The sequence below is a fragment of the Magnolia sinica genome, chromosome 7, assembly GCF_029962835.1.
Source record: "Magnolia sinica isolate HGM2019 chromosome 7, MsV1, whole genome shotgun sequence".
Classification (NCBI taxonomy): domain Eukaryota; kingdom Viridiplantae; phylum Streptophyta; class Magnoliopsida; order Magnoliales; family Magnoliaceae; genus Magnolia; species Magnolia sinica.
This window is the reverse complement of record NC_080579.1, coordinates 94,015,468-94,030,747: the sequence shown is the minus strand read 5'-3', so window position 1 is coordinate 94,030,747 and position 15,280 is coordinate 94,015,468. Positions and strand designations below refer to the sequence as shown.

At 40.2% G+C, this 15,280-nt stretch overlaps 2 protein-coding genes across 5 annotated transcripts; one reads left to right on the top strand and one right to left on the bottom strand.

The window, feature by feature from the left end:
* Nucleotides 1-6,052, top strand: LOC131251769 (pentatricopeptide repeat-containing protein At1g19720). Of its 4 annotated transcripts, none has more exons than XM_058252706.1 (3): nt 2-2,956; nt 3,368-3,441; nt 5,370-6,052. In XM_058252706.1, exon 1 carries the CDS (start codon nt 78-80, stop codon nt 2,841-2,843), a length of 2,766 nt encoding a protein of 921 aa, XP_058108689.1. In that variant the 5' UTR covers nt 2-77; the 3' UTR covers nt 2,844-2,956; nt 3,368-3,441; nt 5,370-6,052. The 4 variants fall into 4 exon arrangements, with proteins under 4 accessions (XP_058108690.1, XP_058108689.1, XP_058108688.1 ...); XM_058252705.1 differs by having other exon boundaries at nt 3,356-3,441; XM_058252704.1 differs by having other exon boundaries at nt 3,341-3,441.
* LOC131251771 (DNA repair protein RAD51 homolog 1) lies at nt 5,056-12,149 on the bottom strand. Its single transcript, XM_058252712.1, has 9 exons — nt 12,046-12,149; nt 10,448-10,592; nt 10,212-10,322; nt 9,870-9,961; nt 8,666-8,760; nt 8,479-8,592; nt 6,817-6,946; nt 5,649-5,770; nt 5,056-5,556 (listed from the first exon to the last, which is right to left on the bottom strand). The coding sequence occupies exons 1-9, from the start codon at nt 12,145-12,147 to the stop codon at nt 5,433-5,435; spliced, it is 1,035 nt and encodes a 344-aa protein (XP_058108695.1). The 5' UTR covers nt 12,148-12,149; the 3' UTR covers nt 5,056-5,432.
* Nucleotides 12,150-15,280: the final 3,131 nt, after the last annotated feature.

Sequence of the window (15,280 nt, the reverse complement as noted above, 5' to 3'; positions counted from 1 at the left end):
ATCACTCCTCTGGGCTGTAGTCTTCTCTCTCGGATAATATCAGTTTCATCAGTTCTTCCACCGAGAGAGGGAGAGAGATGGAAATCTCTACCATCCTCCCTAAATCCAAACACCCATTTCTGGATTTCTTCAAACAAGAAAACCCATTTGAAATCTCTTCAAAACCAACCAAACGCATCAAAAAACCCAATCCAATTTGTTCGAAATCCCTAGCAAAAAGCCTTTCCAAACAAGACCCAAAATCCTTCCGCCCCACCATCTCCTCCTCAAAAAAATCCAATCCAACGGTGCAAAAATCACCTCCTAACATCACAGACAACCACCTCCACCGCCTCCGCCAAACAGGCCACCTCGAAGAAGCCGTTACTGTCCTCGAATCCATTGCCCAGCATGGTGCCAAGGTGCGCACCAAGACTTACATCTCCTTACTACAGTCCTGCATCGATTCCGATTCGATTGATATCGGGCGGAAAATCCATGCCCGTATCGGTTCTGTACGCAATTCAAATCCATTTGTTGAGACCAAGCTTGTCAGCATGTATGCAAAATGTGGCAGCTTGGATGAAGCCCGCCGGGTGTTTGCTGAAATGCGTGAGAGAAATCTCTTCACGTGGTCTGCAATGATTGGTGCTTGTGCCCGGGAGCAAAGGTGGGAAGAAATTGTGAAGCTCTTTGCTTGGATGATGGCGGAAGGTGTAATTCCAGATGGGTTTTTGGTCCCCAAGATCATGCAGGCTTGTGCAAATTTAGGGGATGTAGAAATGAGAGAATCAGTACATTCAATTGTCATTCGGAGTGGGTTGGATTCGTTGGTCCATGTTAGCAATTCGATATTGGCAATGTATGCTAAGTGCGGGAGGTTGCATTCAGCAAAGCAAGTTTTTGAGAAAATGGGCCAGAAGGATTTAGTGACATGGAATTCAATGATATCAGGGTGTTGCCAGGGTCGTGAGAATGAAGAAGCAATGAAGCTGTTTGATCGAATGCAGGCTGAAGGAATCGAGCCGGGTTTGATCACATGGAACATATTGATAGCTAGCTACAATCAATCTGGTGGTTGTGATCGAGCAATGGAATTGATGAAGAAGATGGAGAGCTCCGGCATCATGCCAGATGTTTTTACTTGGACTAGCATGATATCGGGGTCTGCTCAAAACAACAGAACACACCAAGCGCTGGATCTGTTTAGAGAAATGTGGTTGGCAGGCATTGAACCTAATGGCGTGACAATTGTGAGCGTGGTTTCTGCTTGCACTTCTCTCAAGGCTTTTAAGAAGGGGACAGAGATTCATTCCATTGCAGTGAAATTGGGGTCGGCAAATGATGTGCTGGTGGGGAACTCACTGATTGATTTGTATTCTAAATGTGGGAAAGTGGAAGATGCTCAGAGGGTGTTCGATAAGATCTTGGAACGGGACATTTTCACATGGAATTCAATGATAGGAGGATATGTGCAAGCAGGGTATTGTGGGAAGGCCCACGATCTATTTGAGAAGATGCAGATTTCAGGCATCCGACGGAATGTTGTCACGTGGAACGTGATGATTTCAGGGTATATGCAAAATGGGGATGAGGATCAAGCAATGGAGCTGTTCAAAAGGATGGAAACAGATGGGATAAAAAAGAGCACTGCATCTTGGAATTTGCTGATTGCGGGTTCTCTGCAAAACGGCCACAGCAACAAGGCTCTGATGATATTTCGGCAAATGCAATCCATTTGCATGAGATCCAATTCTGTTACAATCTTGAGTGTCCTGCCAGCTTGTGCAAATTTAGTATCAGCGACAAAGGTGAAAGAAATTCATGCTTGTGTATTGCGGAGTGGGTTAGATTGTGAGGTTTCGATTCTGAATTTGCTTATAGATACTTACGCAAAGTCTGGAGATATAGTTAGCGCGCAATCAGTATTTGATTCTCTATCATCTAAAGATCTTATCTCTTGGAATTCATTGCTTTTGGGTTTTGTTTTACATGGTCGTTCTGAGATTGCAATAGATCTTTTTAATCAGATGAAACGGATTGGAGTCAAACCAAACCATACGACATTTACAAGTATGATTGCAGCCTATGGTCATGCGGGGATGGTGAATGAGGGGAAGGAACTATTCTCTAGCATGACCCAAGATTACCAAATTTCGCCAGTATTAGAACACTATGCAGGGATCATAGATCTCTTGGGTCGTTCGGGAAGGCTAAGAGAAGCAGCTGGTTTCATTGAGAAAATGCCTGTCGAGCCCGATTTGACTGTTTGGGCTGCCCTGCTGACAGCCTGCAGGGTCCATGGCAACATCAGCTTAGCAATCCATGCAGCTGAACATCTGATCAAATTGGAGCCAGGAAATTCAGTAATTCACAGGTTATTGTTACAGTTGTATGCTTTAGGTGGGAGGACCAGTGATGCTTCAAAGGTAAGAAAGCCTAAGAAACAGAATGGAATTGTGAATTCTCTTGGTTGCAGCTGGATTTATGTTAAAAACATGGTGCATACGATTTTCTCAGGCGATCAATCTATGCCAAAAGCTGATGTTATCTATGCACAATTAGATAACATAGCAGAAGAAGCCAAGAAAGGAGAAATGGGTTTTCATGATATGCACCTTTGCATTGAGGAAGAGGAGAAGATTGCCAGCATCCATAGCGAGAAGCTAGCGATTGCTTTTGCCCTCGTAGGAACTCCTGCCTTCCAAACCATACGGATTATCAAAAACCTCCGGATGTGTACAGGTTGCCACAGTGCTGCCAAGCTTATTTCAAGGGTACATAGACGGGAATTATTTCTGAAGGATCCAAAATGCTTACATCATTTCAAGAATGGGCGGTGTTCTTGTAAGGATTATTGGTGACACACGGAATAGAATCAATGGGAGGCAGAAAGTGTACTTCCCATCACCTGCCGCGTCTACAGATGTGGCAATTTTTGAGTCCTTGTGAAGTTATGATCATGGCCAGTAGCAGGGTGAGGAAACTATAGAAGAGTGTGTTTGGCTTCTCAATTGGATGGAATTGCAATAAATCAAAATGACACAGAAGAAATGACTAAAATAGGGATGGCACCATCTTATTCAAGTTGGACTTGACAGAACTGCAATGGTAATTTGCGGGCTAGTCCATCGCTGTGAATGGGATAGGGCAAGCCCTGCATTAATCATTTTATGCTTTATTGATTGATTTATTGCAGCTTATTTCAATTGAGCACCCAAATGCACCCAAAATAAATTATTAAAAAAAAAAAAAAAAAAAAAAAAGCTGTACAAGGATTTGAGAAGGAAAGCTTTCCACCTGTATAATTGATTGGTTGATTTATAAAAATTATTGATTTTTTTTTTTTTTGTCATATAAGGATAACACATCTCAGGTTTATCTTCAGAGAATGGTGTGGGTGTTGGTGATTCTTAATGACTGAAGCTGACAGATGCTGTCTGGAAACATTTAAGTTCATGGGTACAGAGAGATTAACTGTTTTGAATATGCTTAGTGTATTACTGTCGCCATCAGAAAAGCATTGTCAAGTGCTTCATGTATGACTACATGGACTTGTCAGCTATTTGGACTGTGGAAAATGAATTTCGATGTCATCGCTCTTGGAAAAATGGGCCCAGGTAGGATGTGGAGGTGCTTAGAGATGATAAAGACAACATTATCAAATCTTTCTCCGGCATTGCTGTTAGAGGAACTGTGAGTGAAGGCCTTACCTCTTCATGAAGGATTTTTTTTGTGGGTGAGTTTCCATGCCATTGATGGTGGAGAACAACTCTATGGAATGGAAGTTATTTCGTGGGCTGTATCTGCAAGGCAAGAACCATGGAATCTGTCCTTATTTCATGAGATCCAGTCTTTGCTGCCAGCAACAAAATTTTCATTTTCTTTAGAGATGCCAAGCTCATGGCCAGCATGCAACTTTGCACTGAGGAAGAGGAACTGTTCATCATTTATTGTTCTGTATTGGGAATTCTTTCCTCAATCTAATTCTCATTTTCTTTTGAATAAAATCATTGATTTGAAGGGGAAAAAAAAAGGTGAAATGTTCTGAATTTGGGAGGATAAAAGAAATCCTTACAGTTAAATGGCATGGCATTATCCTTTTTTTCTTTTTACTATAGTTAATCCTTTTTCTATTATAGGGCAATGAATGTCAGAAAATATTCAAAGATGCCTTTGATTCCTAATGCAATGAGGTTGCACCCAAAAGGAGGAACTTTGTTACTCTGGCAGACTGGTGGTTCATATACTCGAAATTGTATACATGCATCCATGCAAGTCAAATGAAACTATCCAACTGGCCCCACATTAGATGGGCCATGAGCAAAAAATTATGTTAAACCGATGCACTAATTGGCCAATTGGTGGGGCAAATGTATAGTCAAAATTGGAAAAACAGTCATCAGTCCAAACTCCAAAATCAACTAAACAAACATCTATTAATCAAGGCTATGATGTTTCAATCAGTCTGATTTTGGGGTTTAGACCTGCCAAGTGGGTCTCACAATTTTGGACAGTTTGATTTGAGTCACACATGTAGCGTGCACAATTTTGGAGAGCATGAATACCATCACTATCTGCCAGCACTAACTGAAAATAATAATTTTAATAGTAAATAAACAACCCTTTAGAGTTAAAAGGTGTGACTAGGTTGGAGGCCCTCCAAATCTGTATCTTTCGTACTCTTTGAAAATTCCAAGGTCTAAGAGCTTGTTAGATGGTCAGAAAACTCTGACTACACCAAATAACTCATCTGAAATCCAAATGCAACATGAGGGATGGCTAGATGCAATCTAAAAATGTTTCTGGTGGGACGTACAGATCTGCCTATGCACATTTTTTGGCATTGCTTGGTCGAGTCTCTCCCAAAATGCAATTTCCCATCTGCATTTTGGGCCCCAAACACAAATAGGATGGAAACAAGAACTTGAGGTTGAGTAGGAAGCCATTTGATTTAGAAAGCTCAATTGAGTAGACAGCCGAAACTGTTGTAGTTGACTAGGACTTGGGTACTTTCTTCATCTAAGCAAATTTCTATTTTTCAGACGATACATACGACCAGTGGAAGCATCAAAATTCACTAATTGCTCCTATTTATTCAAAAGATTGACTGCCGACATTGTTTCTACAATTACAAGCAAAATTCAACTCAAACAAGTCACATTGCATTACCCTGTGGTAGAATTGTATAGAACTTCCAACTGAATGGTTCTTTGAGAGATGGATCTCCCTCCCTTTCCATGAATTAAAAAAAAACAAAAAAAAACACACACACACACACACATGTACCTTGCAAACGTAGAATGCCCTTTAATCAATGCATCTAGTTTCACACCCTTGAAGCAACTGCTAAATGGCATGTATTCCATAATAGATATGTGTATGTGCAGATATTGAAGATATGAAACCCAAGAAGGGTGGAAGTGAAGGTTGGTCAGTCAGTTTGCATGGCATTAGTCCTTTGCATCAGTGACACCTTCTGGGGAAATCTGAAATCGTGCTTCAGCTTCCGGCAAGCAAGGAGAGCTTATCACTTTACAGATGCGCTCTTCTCCCCTTCCCTTACGGAGAGCAAGCCTGATACAGATCAAACAAGGAACCAAATAAAAAAGGAGAAAAGAAGCAAACATCAGAAGAAAGCAGGTTTAGGATGGAGGGCACAAACAGACCTTGTTGTAGAAGCATGTGCCATGATGTTTCCACCAATGGGCTTGATTTGGGGCCCAGCAAAGAGTGCTGAACCATCCACTTGCGCGACAACTTGATTGGTAATCACCACCGCCACACCAAACTACATCCAGCTCTAATATTTAGAGATTTTATAAAAACCGAGAGAGAGAGAGAGAGAGAGAGAGAGAGAGAGAGAGAGAGAGCAGTAAAGATTGTCGATTAGGATTCAAACAGCTACCCTTGGGGCTAGTTATATTGTATCATAAAGTGGACTAAATGAGCTCCGGTCTCCGTTAACATGAAGCATGAGTTTATATGTAAGCCATTCTTAAATTCAGGAAGTTGGATGAGGTTTTGAAAGCAAGAATTTTAAAATACATGTAATAAAATAGAAGATTGACTTGGTAACTGTGTCCGGAGTAACTACAATGTCTAAATATGAAATTTTCAAAAACTACTAATATTATGAAATGGATGTGAGGAAGGATCATTTAGGGAGGATGTGCGGCCGAATCATGTGGTTGACTGCCATATTGTGGGTGGCAGTACTTCAAAGCCAACAAACTGCAGTTTGTGGCTGGGACACAATGAAAGGGGAGTTAGCATGGGCATTTCCCGCCCCAAATCAAAATTGAGATATGTACAAACCTATCTCCTTTGTGTTTCAGTGCTAGTGAATTGATGTTGTCCTTGGTAACCAAGAACTTCCAACACATCCATACATTTCCATGAACGAGATGCAGATGAAAAGCCAACTGACATGCATTGATAAGGGGATGTTTGGATGCATTCTTGAATTGAATTGAAATAATGAACTCAAAATGACTAACTGTAATTGAGTTTCTTGTATTCATAGCAAGGAAGCATTTGCAGTGATGTAATTGCAATTTGGAGCCTAGTTCCTGAACATGAATACAGAAAAAGGGAATTTCAATTTAGTCACCGCTGCTTAATTGAACTATCATTGAAATACAAACCTTTATGGCCTATGGTCTACCTGAAGTCATGGCCCTTAGTAGAGTGAATGGCTGAAAAGGATTCATGCAGCTGACCCCAACTAGTCGGGATAAGGCTTAGCTGATGATGATTGCAATACAGATGGATAGTGCATCCAAACACAACCTAAAGAGGGGGGGAGGAAAACAGAACTGGCTATATAGGGCTCACCTCATCGGCCAACTTCTGAAGACTCCTCAGGAACTTTGCCAAATGCATTTGCCTTGCTGACAGTTCTCCCCTTCCCGAGAAGTCAGTCCTGTAGAGAGCTGTAGCGCTGTCCACTATCATAAGAGCAAACCTAATAAAGAAAATCCACACAATCAATCAATCAAGTTACTCAATGCAACCACATGTAAAACTCATCCACATGGCAGTTTGGATGAAGTTTGAAAATCCAAATTCAGTCAGTCAGATGGGCTACACCCTGTAAATCATGCAAGCTGTATGGCATCAGATGGGCTACACCCTGTAAATCATCTGGCCCAAAAATGGGTCAGTCAACAAATCAGGTGGACCATACATCTGTAAAATGATAGCTGTAAAGAGTGGATGTCACACAGTCGAACACAGGCTTTATCGCACGGTCTCCTTAGATGCTCCATGCAAGCTACATACAGAGAAGAGGAGAGGTCGGTGTGGGCTACACACACTAAAAGAAGAGAAAGGAAGTGGGTTCGATCTAAGCTGTTCGTGGCACCTTATGTGGTCAAATCCAAACCATCCCTTACCAAGCAGCAACACTTTTAGTGACGGTTTTACCTCTAATAGCTAAATTTCCTAAGACTATCTGAGAAAGCAAAAATGTCCACTGCGAGTGTTACATTATATAGTAGTATGGATCATTCAGCTCATTCTCATGAACTTCTATCTATATGTAGTTATGGACAACTATATATGTTCTAAAATTGCAAGAAATATATTGCAGAAGTATGAAGCAAAGGGGCAAAAGATTGGGTATGGAAGTGGGAAAGTGTCTGTTTCAAAATGTTGGCAGGTATAAACAGCTTGAAAGCAGGAGCAGGGGTGGGCACCTGTTTAGAAGCATCAAGAAACTAACATATGAACTAAAAATTGTAGTATTAAATATTTTGACATCATTTTCCCAAGATTGTTGTGTTGGACAACACATGTTGGTGTCTAACTTGCATAGAACTTAAGCAACTAGACTTAGTGTTTAACTTTTAAAAACAAAATTGTTTTTCTTCTAGGGTTTGCTAACGGCAATCATATGTGCATGAGCCCATCAACCACAACAATTATGTGCCAACAAGGCAATCAGGTATGAGATCCAAGGTGTCCGTCACCACCATGTAGATCCCTGGCTCCAAAATTAGTCTGGTTGATTCATCGCTGCATAAAAAGGTTAGAAACAAATCGGCACTTTAGAAAAACCTAACCAAGTCTTTTAGCATCCTTTGTTCATATAAATTGTAACCCACTTTATCAGTAGACTAACCTGATTTTTAGGCAAGGGCATTTACATAGTGGCGCCCACATGATGGATGGCTTGGATCTCACCACGCATGCCATGCTATTTGCATCTGGTAGTGTGGATGGTCCACCCTCTAGATACGTGGGCTTAACAAAGCGCTTGCATCCAAATCATGTCTCGTGAGAACTTGATTAAGATCCCACAAACATATCAAAATACTATGCAAGATATTCCTTTCAAAATGTTCCTGATTTTTGCCAGTATAGTTATTCAAACATGTAAATTCCACAATAAATCTCCATGATCACGGGCATGCCAAAAAATCTTTTAAGATTAGGTAGACAAACAGCGATCACCAAGCAAAAGGAAATATAGACCACTTAAAATTTCGAAGATACCTGGTCTCCACCATCATCGAAGCTGCTTCTAGCAAAAGGCGTGACTGATGATCAGTGTTATAAGCTCTAGCATAAGCTACATTCTCCAAAACATCAGCACCGTTCAATCCAAACCTGCAAAATGTTTGTCATGTTAACAATCTAACACTACTAGTATAAGACTAAAAATATTCCCAAGCTATGGCACCTGTCTGCAATCTGTAAGAGCCTTTGTGGCCTGAAAGTACCCTCGGCATCAATATACATCGCTTTTCCCTCGCCACCTCCTTGATCCAATGGAAGCTGAAATAACATGATCTACTATAAATACCGTACTGAGGAAATAGCAGGAGAAGTGAATACATGTGTGTGTATGTAAAGCATGGCATTATCCCATGCTTCGCAAGAGAGTTTCAACAGTACAGCATGTATTCAGTTTGTACAAGTGGGACCCATGTTCAGTAATCAAACCTCTCGAGATTATTGACCCACTCAACACTGGATGGGCCATGCACCACAATCTCCCAAATGGCCAGGAAAAAAAAAAAACAAAAAGAAACCGACCCTTGAATTGGTAGCCAGCAAAAGAAAATATAGCAACAGTCCAATTCATCAAGAGTAATCCCAAAGATTTCAGGGCTAGCTTCTTCCCATCTAGGGGGTTTTTTGGTGCATGAACCAACCACTGTGGACCCATCATATCAACAATTCTGATCTCTGAACCATGACCCTGCTGTACTAACTGAAAACAAGAGAATACTGTAGAAGCTATTGGCCCGAGCATTCTACAATACCACCTACAGAACAGGCATGAATGCATATTCTAATGCAATCAGTGACCAAAAAGGAATTGGAATTTGGATGTGCTTGGATGCTCCATGGAATTGGATTGCAGATTGCAGTAAGTACTTCAATAAAGCGGAAATGACCCAATTGCAGTCATCTTCCTCAGCTTTCTTGTTGTGGGGACAGGGCTCTAAACTGCCATTATTCCACTTTCAAGCCGCAATTGAAAATTGGGGGCTAGTTCCTCATTACAAATGCATAAGAAGGTACTTGAACTTTTTTCACTTCCACGCCATTGAAATAATTAAGGTACTTCAATCATGGTATTCAAAACAGTTACATTCTGGCCATAGCAGCCATTACTAACCATACTGGAGGTGCTCATTACACGATATGGGGTCAAAATGCCAGACTTGGAAAAAGTGGGCCATAACAAGAGGACACAGGGCCATAACATTTTTTCCTTTAAAAACAAATTGATTATTTCAGGGCCATAACCGCCATTATAGCCCATATCATTACAGCTAGAAGGATGGCCGTTATAGCTATCATTACTGTTATTGAAAGAAAACCTTGATTTCAATACAGTAGTGCATCCAAATGCAGCCTAAAAGTTAAAACCTTACTTGACAAGTTACACACAGAGTATGACACAATTGAGTCTTTCCAGAGCGAAATTCACCATATATTTCAGTAATAGACCCAGTTTCAATTCCTCCTGCCCAAAAGTTAACCAATTTTAGATTCAAGATAAGAACCAAGCGCCTACTTGGGTTCCACTCAAAATAGAGTTCATCTCATTTTAGTATACATCATTACGCATTAGAGATTTTTTAAGGGTTAAAAACAATAATATCATGATCTCTAATCCATAATTGCAATTAACTAAAATGAGATAAATTCACTTTTAAGTGGCACCTAAACAGGCATTAACATTTAATTTGAAGCATAATCCATTTAGAACTCACCCTCTAAGATCTTGTCAAGTTCTCTTGACCCTGAAGTTATCTGAATGATTTCGAGCCTCTGTGCATGGAGTTGGCTAGCACTGGTAAAACCCATAGGAACCAGCTTGGAGGCTGTCAATAGATCAAGTACATCAGCCCCCATATTTTTGTTATTTATTGATAATGAGCAGTGTTGGTAAAGAAATTGAAAAGAAAATTAGTTCATATCAGCATAAAGCAATGTCACAATCGCATGCCTGCTTCAATGATCTTGTCAACTTTCGCATCACTAATGCCTTTGATCTGCAAGAGATCTTTTCTGGGAGAAAATGCAACAGATTCCACCGTGCACAGACCGGCATCTTTGAGTTTTTTCACGTCAAGGGCTGCTATCCCAGATGCCTTGAAGATAGAAAACAGTAAAACGAAAAGCCCCAATTACCAAAATAATTAAAACAACGCCATTCCAAACAATAGAGGCTGAAACAAATAAATTGCAAAGAAGAGGAGTAATATTCTTTGCACAATCAACCTTTCATGATACAGAAGGCCTCATTAAAGTGTTTGGCCTAAATGAAGCACAATTTTTTTAAATGTCCGTAAAGCAATTGATTTCTCCAAAAGAGGTGATACACAGATTGATAATGAAAAAAAAGAAAAAGAAAAAAAAAGAACCAAAATCATCCAGAATCATGAAATGAACACACATTCAATCTGATAAAATAGAAAGAAGCGGCATGTCATAAACATGGTGATGGATAAACATAAACCTTGGGCATATCCAATGTCAAGACGAATATAAACCTTCAGCATAAGAATGCTGAATCCAGCCATACACTATGAAGAGGAGCAAAATTCACCTATTGTGATAGATATTGGATGATAGTGTTGGTTAATTGTAAATTCGATGCAAACCATTTTCTATTAAGTACAAACACAAGTAGAAGCTCAGGTGAAGAATGCAAAAAAAGCCCTAGAGAATTTCAAGAATGCAAGACAAACCCAAATCAAGAACAAACAAAATCAGACCAACCAAAATGCATAGAACAACAAATTAGAGTTCAAAATTATGCAACTTCCGTATTTCAGCATCCAAAAAAGGTGTCCTGTCAGTTCCAAGAAAGCAAGAAAAACACACATCATGAATAAGAGAATCAGATCTATCCATCAACACATAACAGTAGATAGAGGCAAAATCCAAGAAAGATGTGAGTTTTAATCATCTCAGCCCCTGAAAAGGCAGAAACCTCATCAATTTCAAGAAAGGAAGAGAAACCCAAATCAAGAACAAGAAAATCAGATTAATTAATCTGCATAGAACAGCAAAAGGAGGAAATTTTCCGAAAATGAATTGAAATTTCAGCATGTGGAAAAAAGGAAAAGGTCACATCAGTTCAAAAAAAGAAGAAAAACCCAAAGCAAGAACAGAAGAATCAGATCTACCAGCCATATATAACAGTATATAGAGTCAAAAATCCAAGAAAGAGGCGAACTTTAATCATTTCAGCATCCCAGAAAAAGAAGAAACCGCATCAATTTCAAGAAAATATGAAAAACCCAAATTAAAAACACAAAAATCAGATTGACCCATCTGCATATAACAGTAAATAAAGGCACAAATCTTTAAAATATATAAAGAGAGAGAGAGAGAGAAAGAGAGAGAGAGAGAGAGAGAGAGAGAGAGACGAAACTGTATCATTTTCAGCGTGCAGAAATGGAAGAAACCCTACATATCTTCAAGAAAGGAAGAAAAATCCAATGCACCCATTTGCATATAAGGGTATTGGAAGACGAAAATCGAAGAAATATCCAATCTTGCGTGGTTTCTGATGAGAGAGAAAGAGAGAGAGAGTACCTGGAGCTGTTCGATTGACAGAGGGCCCTGCTGCATTTCTTCCGTGTCTTGCTGTTCTTCAGCTGCCATCTTTTGGGGCTTCTGCTTCTGCTGCTGCTCCATTGCTACAGAGAGAAAGAGAGAGAGAGAGAGAGAGGGAGAGAGGGAAGGAGGGAGAGAGGGAGGGAGGGAGTTTCAAAGCAGAGAATTTCGCGGTGGTGAAGGCGCCAAAGGCCAGCCTTCCTGAAATTTAAGAGGAATAGTATGATACACGTCTCCTGCATATCTTCATAGTATACACGTGTTTTAATTTCTGATTAGTAGGGCCCACAAATCAAAAATCCAAACCATTGGCATGTTGAGTATCATTGATGATGACATATAGACTAAAATATTTCACTTTTTTCTAAATTATATTCACCAATATTAGGACCCTTTTTCCTTGTATTTGGTCCGTTGCTTCATTTCTCTTCTTAACCGTCCATCTGTCAATCACAAATAGAACGGTCCCTTTGGTTAGTAATCCTGACCGTCGGTATGTTGAGTCGCATGGTCACGGTAGTTCACAGCCACCTTTTAGGTTTTGATTTCACATCCTCCGTGCACGTGTCATACATACATGCCAATCTAGGCCGCCCAGATCACATGATCCATGATGGATGAAACGTACCCAAATATTCAAACATATGGACGGATCTTAACCATTCAAATGGTGGATATTAAAATGGTCAACGCTTGAGATACATCAACGAATTCAGAACCCACAATCTTTACGGTTCGGATTGCTGGACACATATTCCCGTGTGAAGATCCGACACCACAACTTACAGGCACTGGTTAAATATCACCGACTCTTGTTTGATGGTAAAGAGCTTCCATGGAAGTTTCCATAACACCGTCATGCTATCCAACATCATGCGCGGTCCAAAATTCTGACTAGTGGGGCCCAAAACTCTGTAATCCAGACCATTGTTCTGTTGAGAAACATCGTGGATGGATCGTAGACCAAAATCTACGATATAGGTAGATCTCAGTCACTAATAATAGGATCTCTTTTTTTGTTGTATCTGGACCGTTGCTTCATTTCTACACTTAAGCGTCCATCTGTTAGCCACAAAAGGAATGGTTTATGTTGTCTAGTCCATTGATGGTGAGTTATGTACGGCCCAGATTAGGAGAATAATAGGATTCCCTGGTGGTCCCTTCTTTAATAATCCTAAGTTCCTAACCATTGGTCTGTTGAATACCAAGGTTGGATCTTGTTAAGTTGTGCTGTCATATCCAACACACGTGTCATATATATTTGTCAATCTAGACCGTCCAAGTCATAGCACACGTAATGGATGAAACATAGCAAAAAATTCAAATATTCAGACGGATGCTAAGCATTCGAACGGTGGATATTAAAATGGTCAGCGTTCAAGGTACATTGACGAATCCAGATGATTAACATCGTTCGATCAATATGAATTTGAGCCTGTAACCCATACACGATAAGGCCCACCATCTGACGGTCCGGATTTCCGTAAACCTATTCCCGGGTACAGATCTGACAATACGACGCCACTACTTTAAGAAAAGTGGTGAACTAGCACCGATTCCCTTTCGGTGGAAAAGAGCTTCTCGTAGAAGATTCAATAGCACGTGCATCCTACCAACATCACGTGCGGTCCCATAGAGCCAGGAAAACCGGAATGTGGTAGAACCATATTGCTGCATTACACGTGGCAGTATTATTTTTCAATCATGAGTGTTCATATAGTGGGACTTAGTATGGATGGAAATTGATTCAAAACACCCGTAGATCAGCTGATAGTCAGCCATCTAAACGGTGGCATTCAAATCGACGGTCGGAAGGAAAATTAGTCAATGGCCAACATTAAGTGATGGAAAGTAAAGATAAATGATGGCTACTGTATTCTGATAAGTTTTACTTTTGAAATGTCGTCCATCCATAATTATGCCCACCAGTTGGGAGGATCCGATTGATAGATAGCCCCCACACGTGTAATATATATATATATATTATATATATATATAGGGGGGGTGGGGGGGGGGAGAGAGAGAGAGTTAAGGGTCGTTTGCCACCGTGGATTGGAGGGGGTTTCAAATCCCGTTGGTTGTTTGGCAGCATAAAGTAATTGGGATTGCCAGTCTAGGGGTTTCCAATCCTCTCTTTGAGGGGGTTTGTAATCTACCATGAGGGCTTGGATTACACCTAAAATCATTTTAATAGTTGCGGGTATAACATGTATGTCACTTTACACTATCATTCTATTGGGCACATGGCCCACTAAGGATGATCAACGATTAAAAATCATTGGTTAGTCACTCGGACATAATCCTATGCTTGTGGTCCATTCAAGACTTGGAATTTCATCATTTTCGGGCAAAAGCAAATATTTCGGCAAGCTTATAACAACCATAGTGTCAAAAATTATATATCTTACTAATGAGGGATATTAAAGTTGATTTAGTAATTAAATACAAACCCATGTAAATGTAGCATGCATAGGTATTTTTGAATTAAAGTTGATTCACACTCTAGGGTGCCAAACACACTAGGAGGATTGCCAATCCAAGGGGTTTCCAATCCCAGGGGTTCCGAATCCAAGGGACTCCAAATCCACGCGCCCAAACAAGCCCTAAAGATTTATACACAAGCCAAGTTAGCTTGAAAATTTTGTTGGGGTTCGCCTAATCTATTTAACTCAGCGCTTTGCATGACTCAGTTCATTTTAAAAATGAGTCTAAATTCAAGAGAGATAGGCTGACTCAACTCAATTCGAAGCTCAGCTTGACTCGAGTATTATATACATATATACTCTCTCTCCCTCTCTTTCCCTCTCCACTCGGCTACTCATCCGAGCTCAAATCAACGTTTATCTTGTCTCAGCCATACAGCTCGCACTCAGCTATTCGTCCAAATTCTCTCTCTCAACTGCAAAGTACCTCTATTTAAATTTACTCTTTAATATTTAATTTTTTAATGTAATTGTTTGAAAATAAAATAACTCCAAATTCTAAAATTGAGATATGGGATTTTGAATCTTTAATTTAGGAATTGGGTTGACGCTGAATTGGGTTGGGTTGGGTTGGGTTGGGAGTAGGCTCACCTCAATTCAAAGTAAGCTTGCCCGGACTGAATCCACTAGCTCGCCTCAAAAGATATAGTAAACAAACCAAGCTCAAGGGCATCCAGCTGAGGAGAGCATGAACAAATCGAGCCAAACTTGGCTTACCTCCACTCGGATGA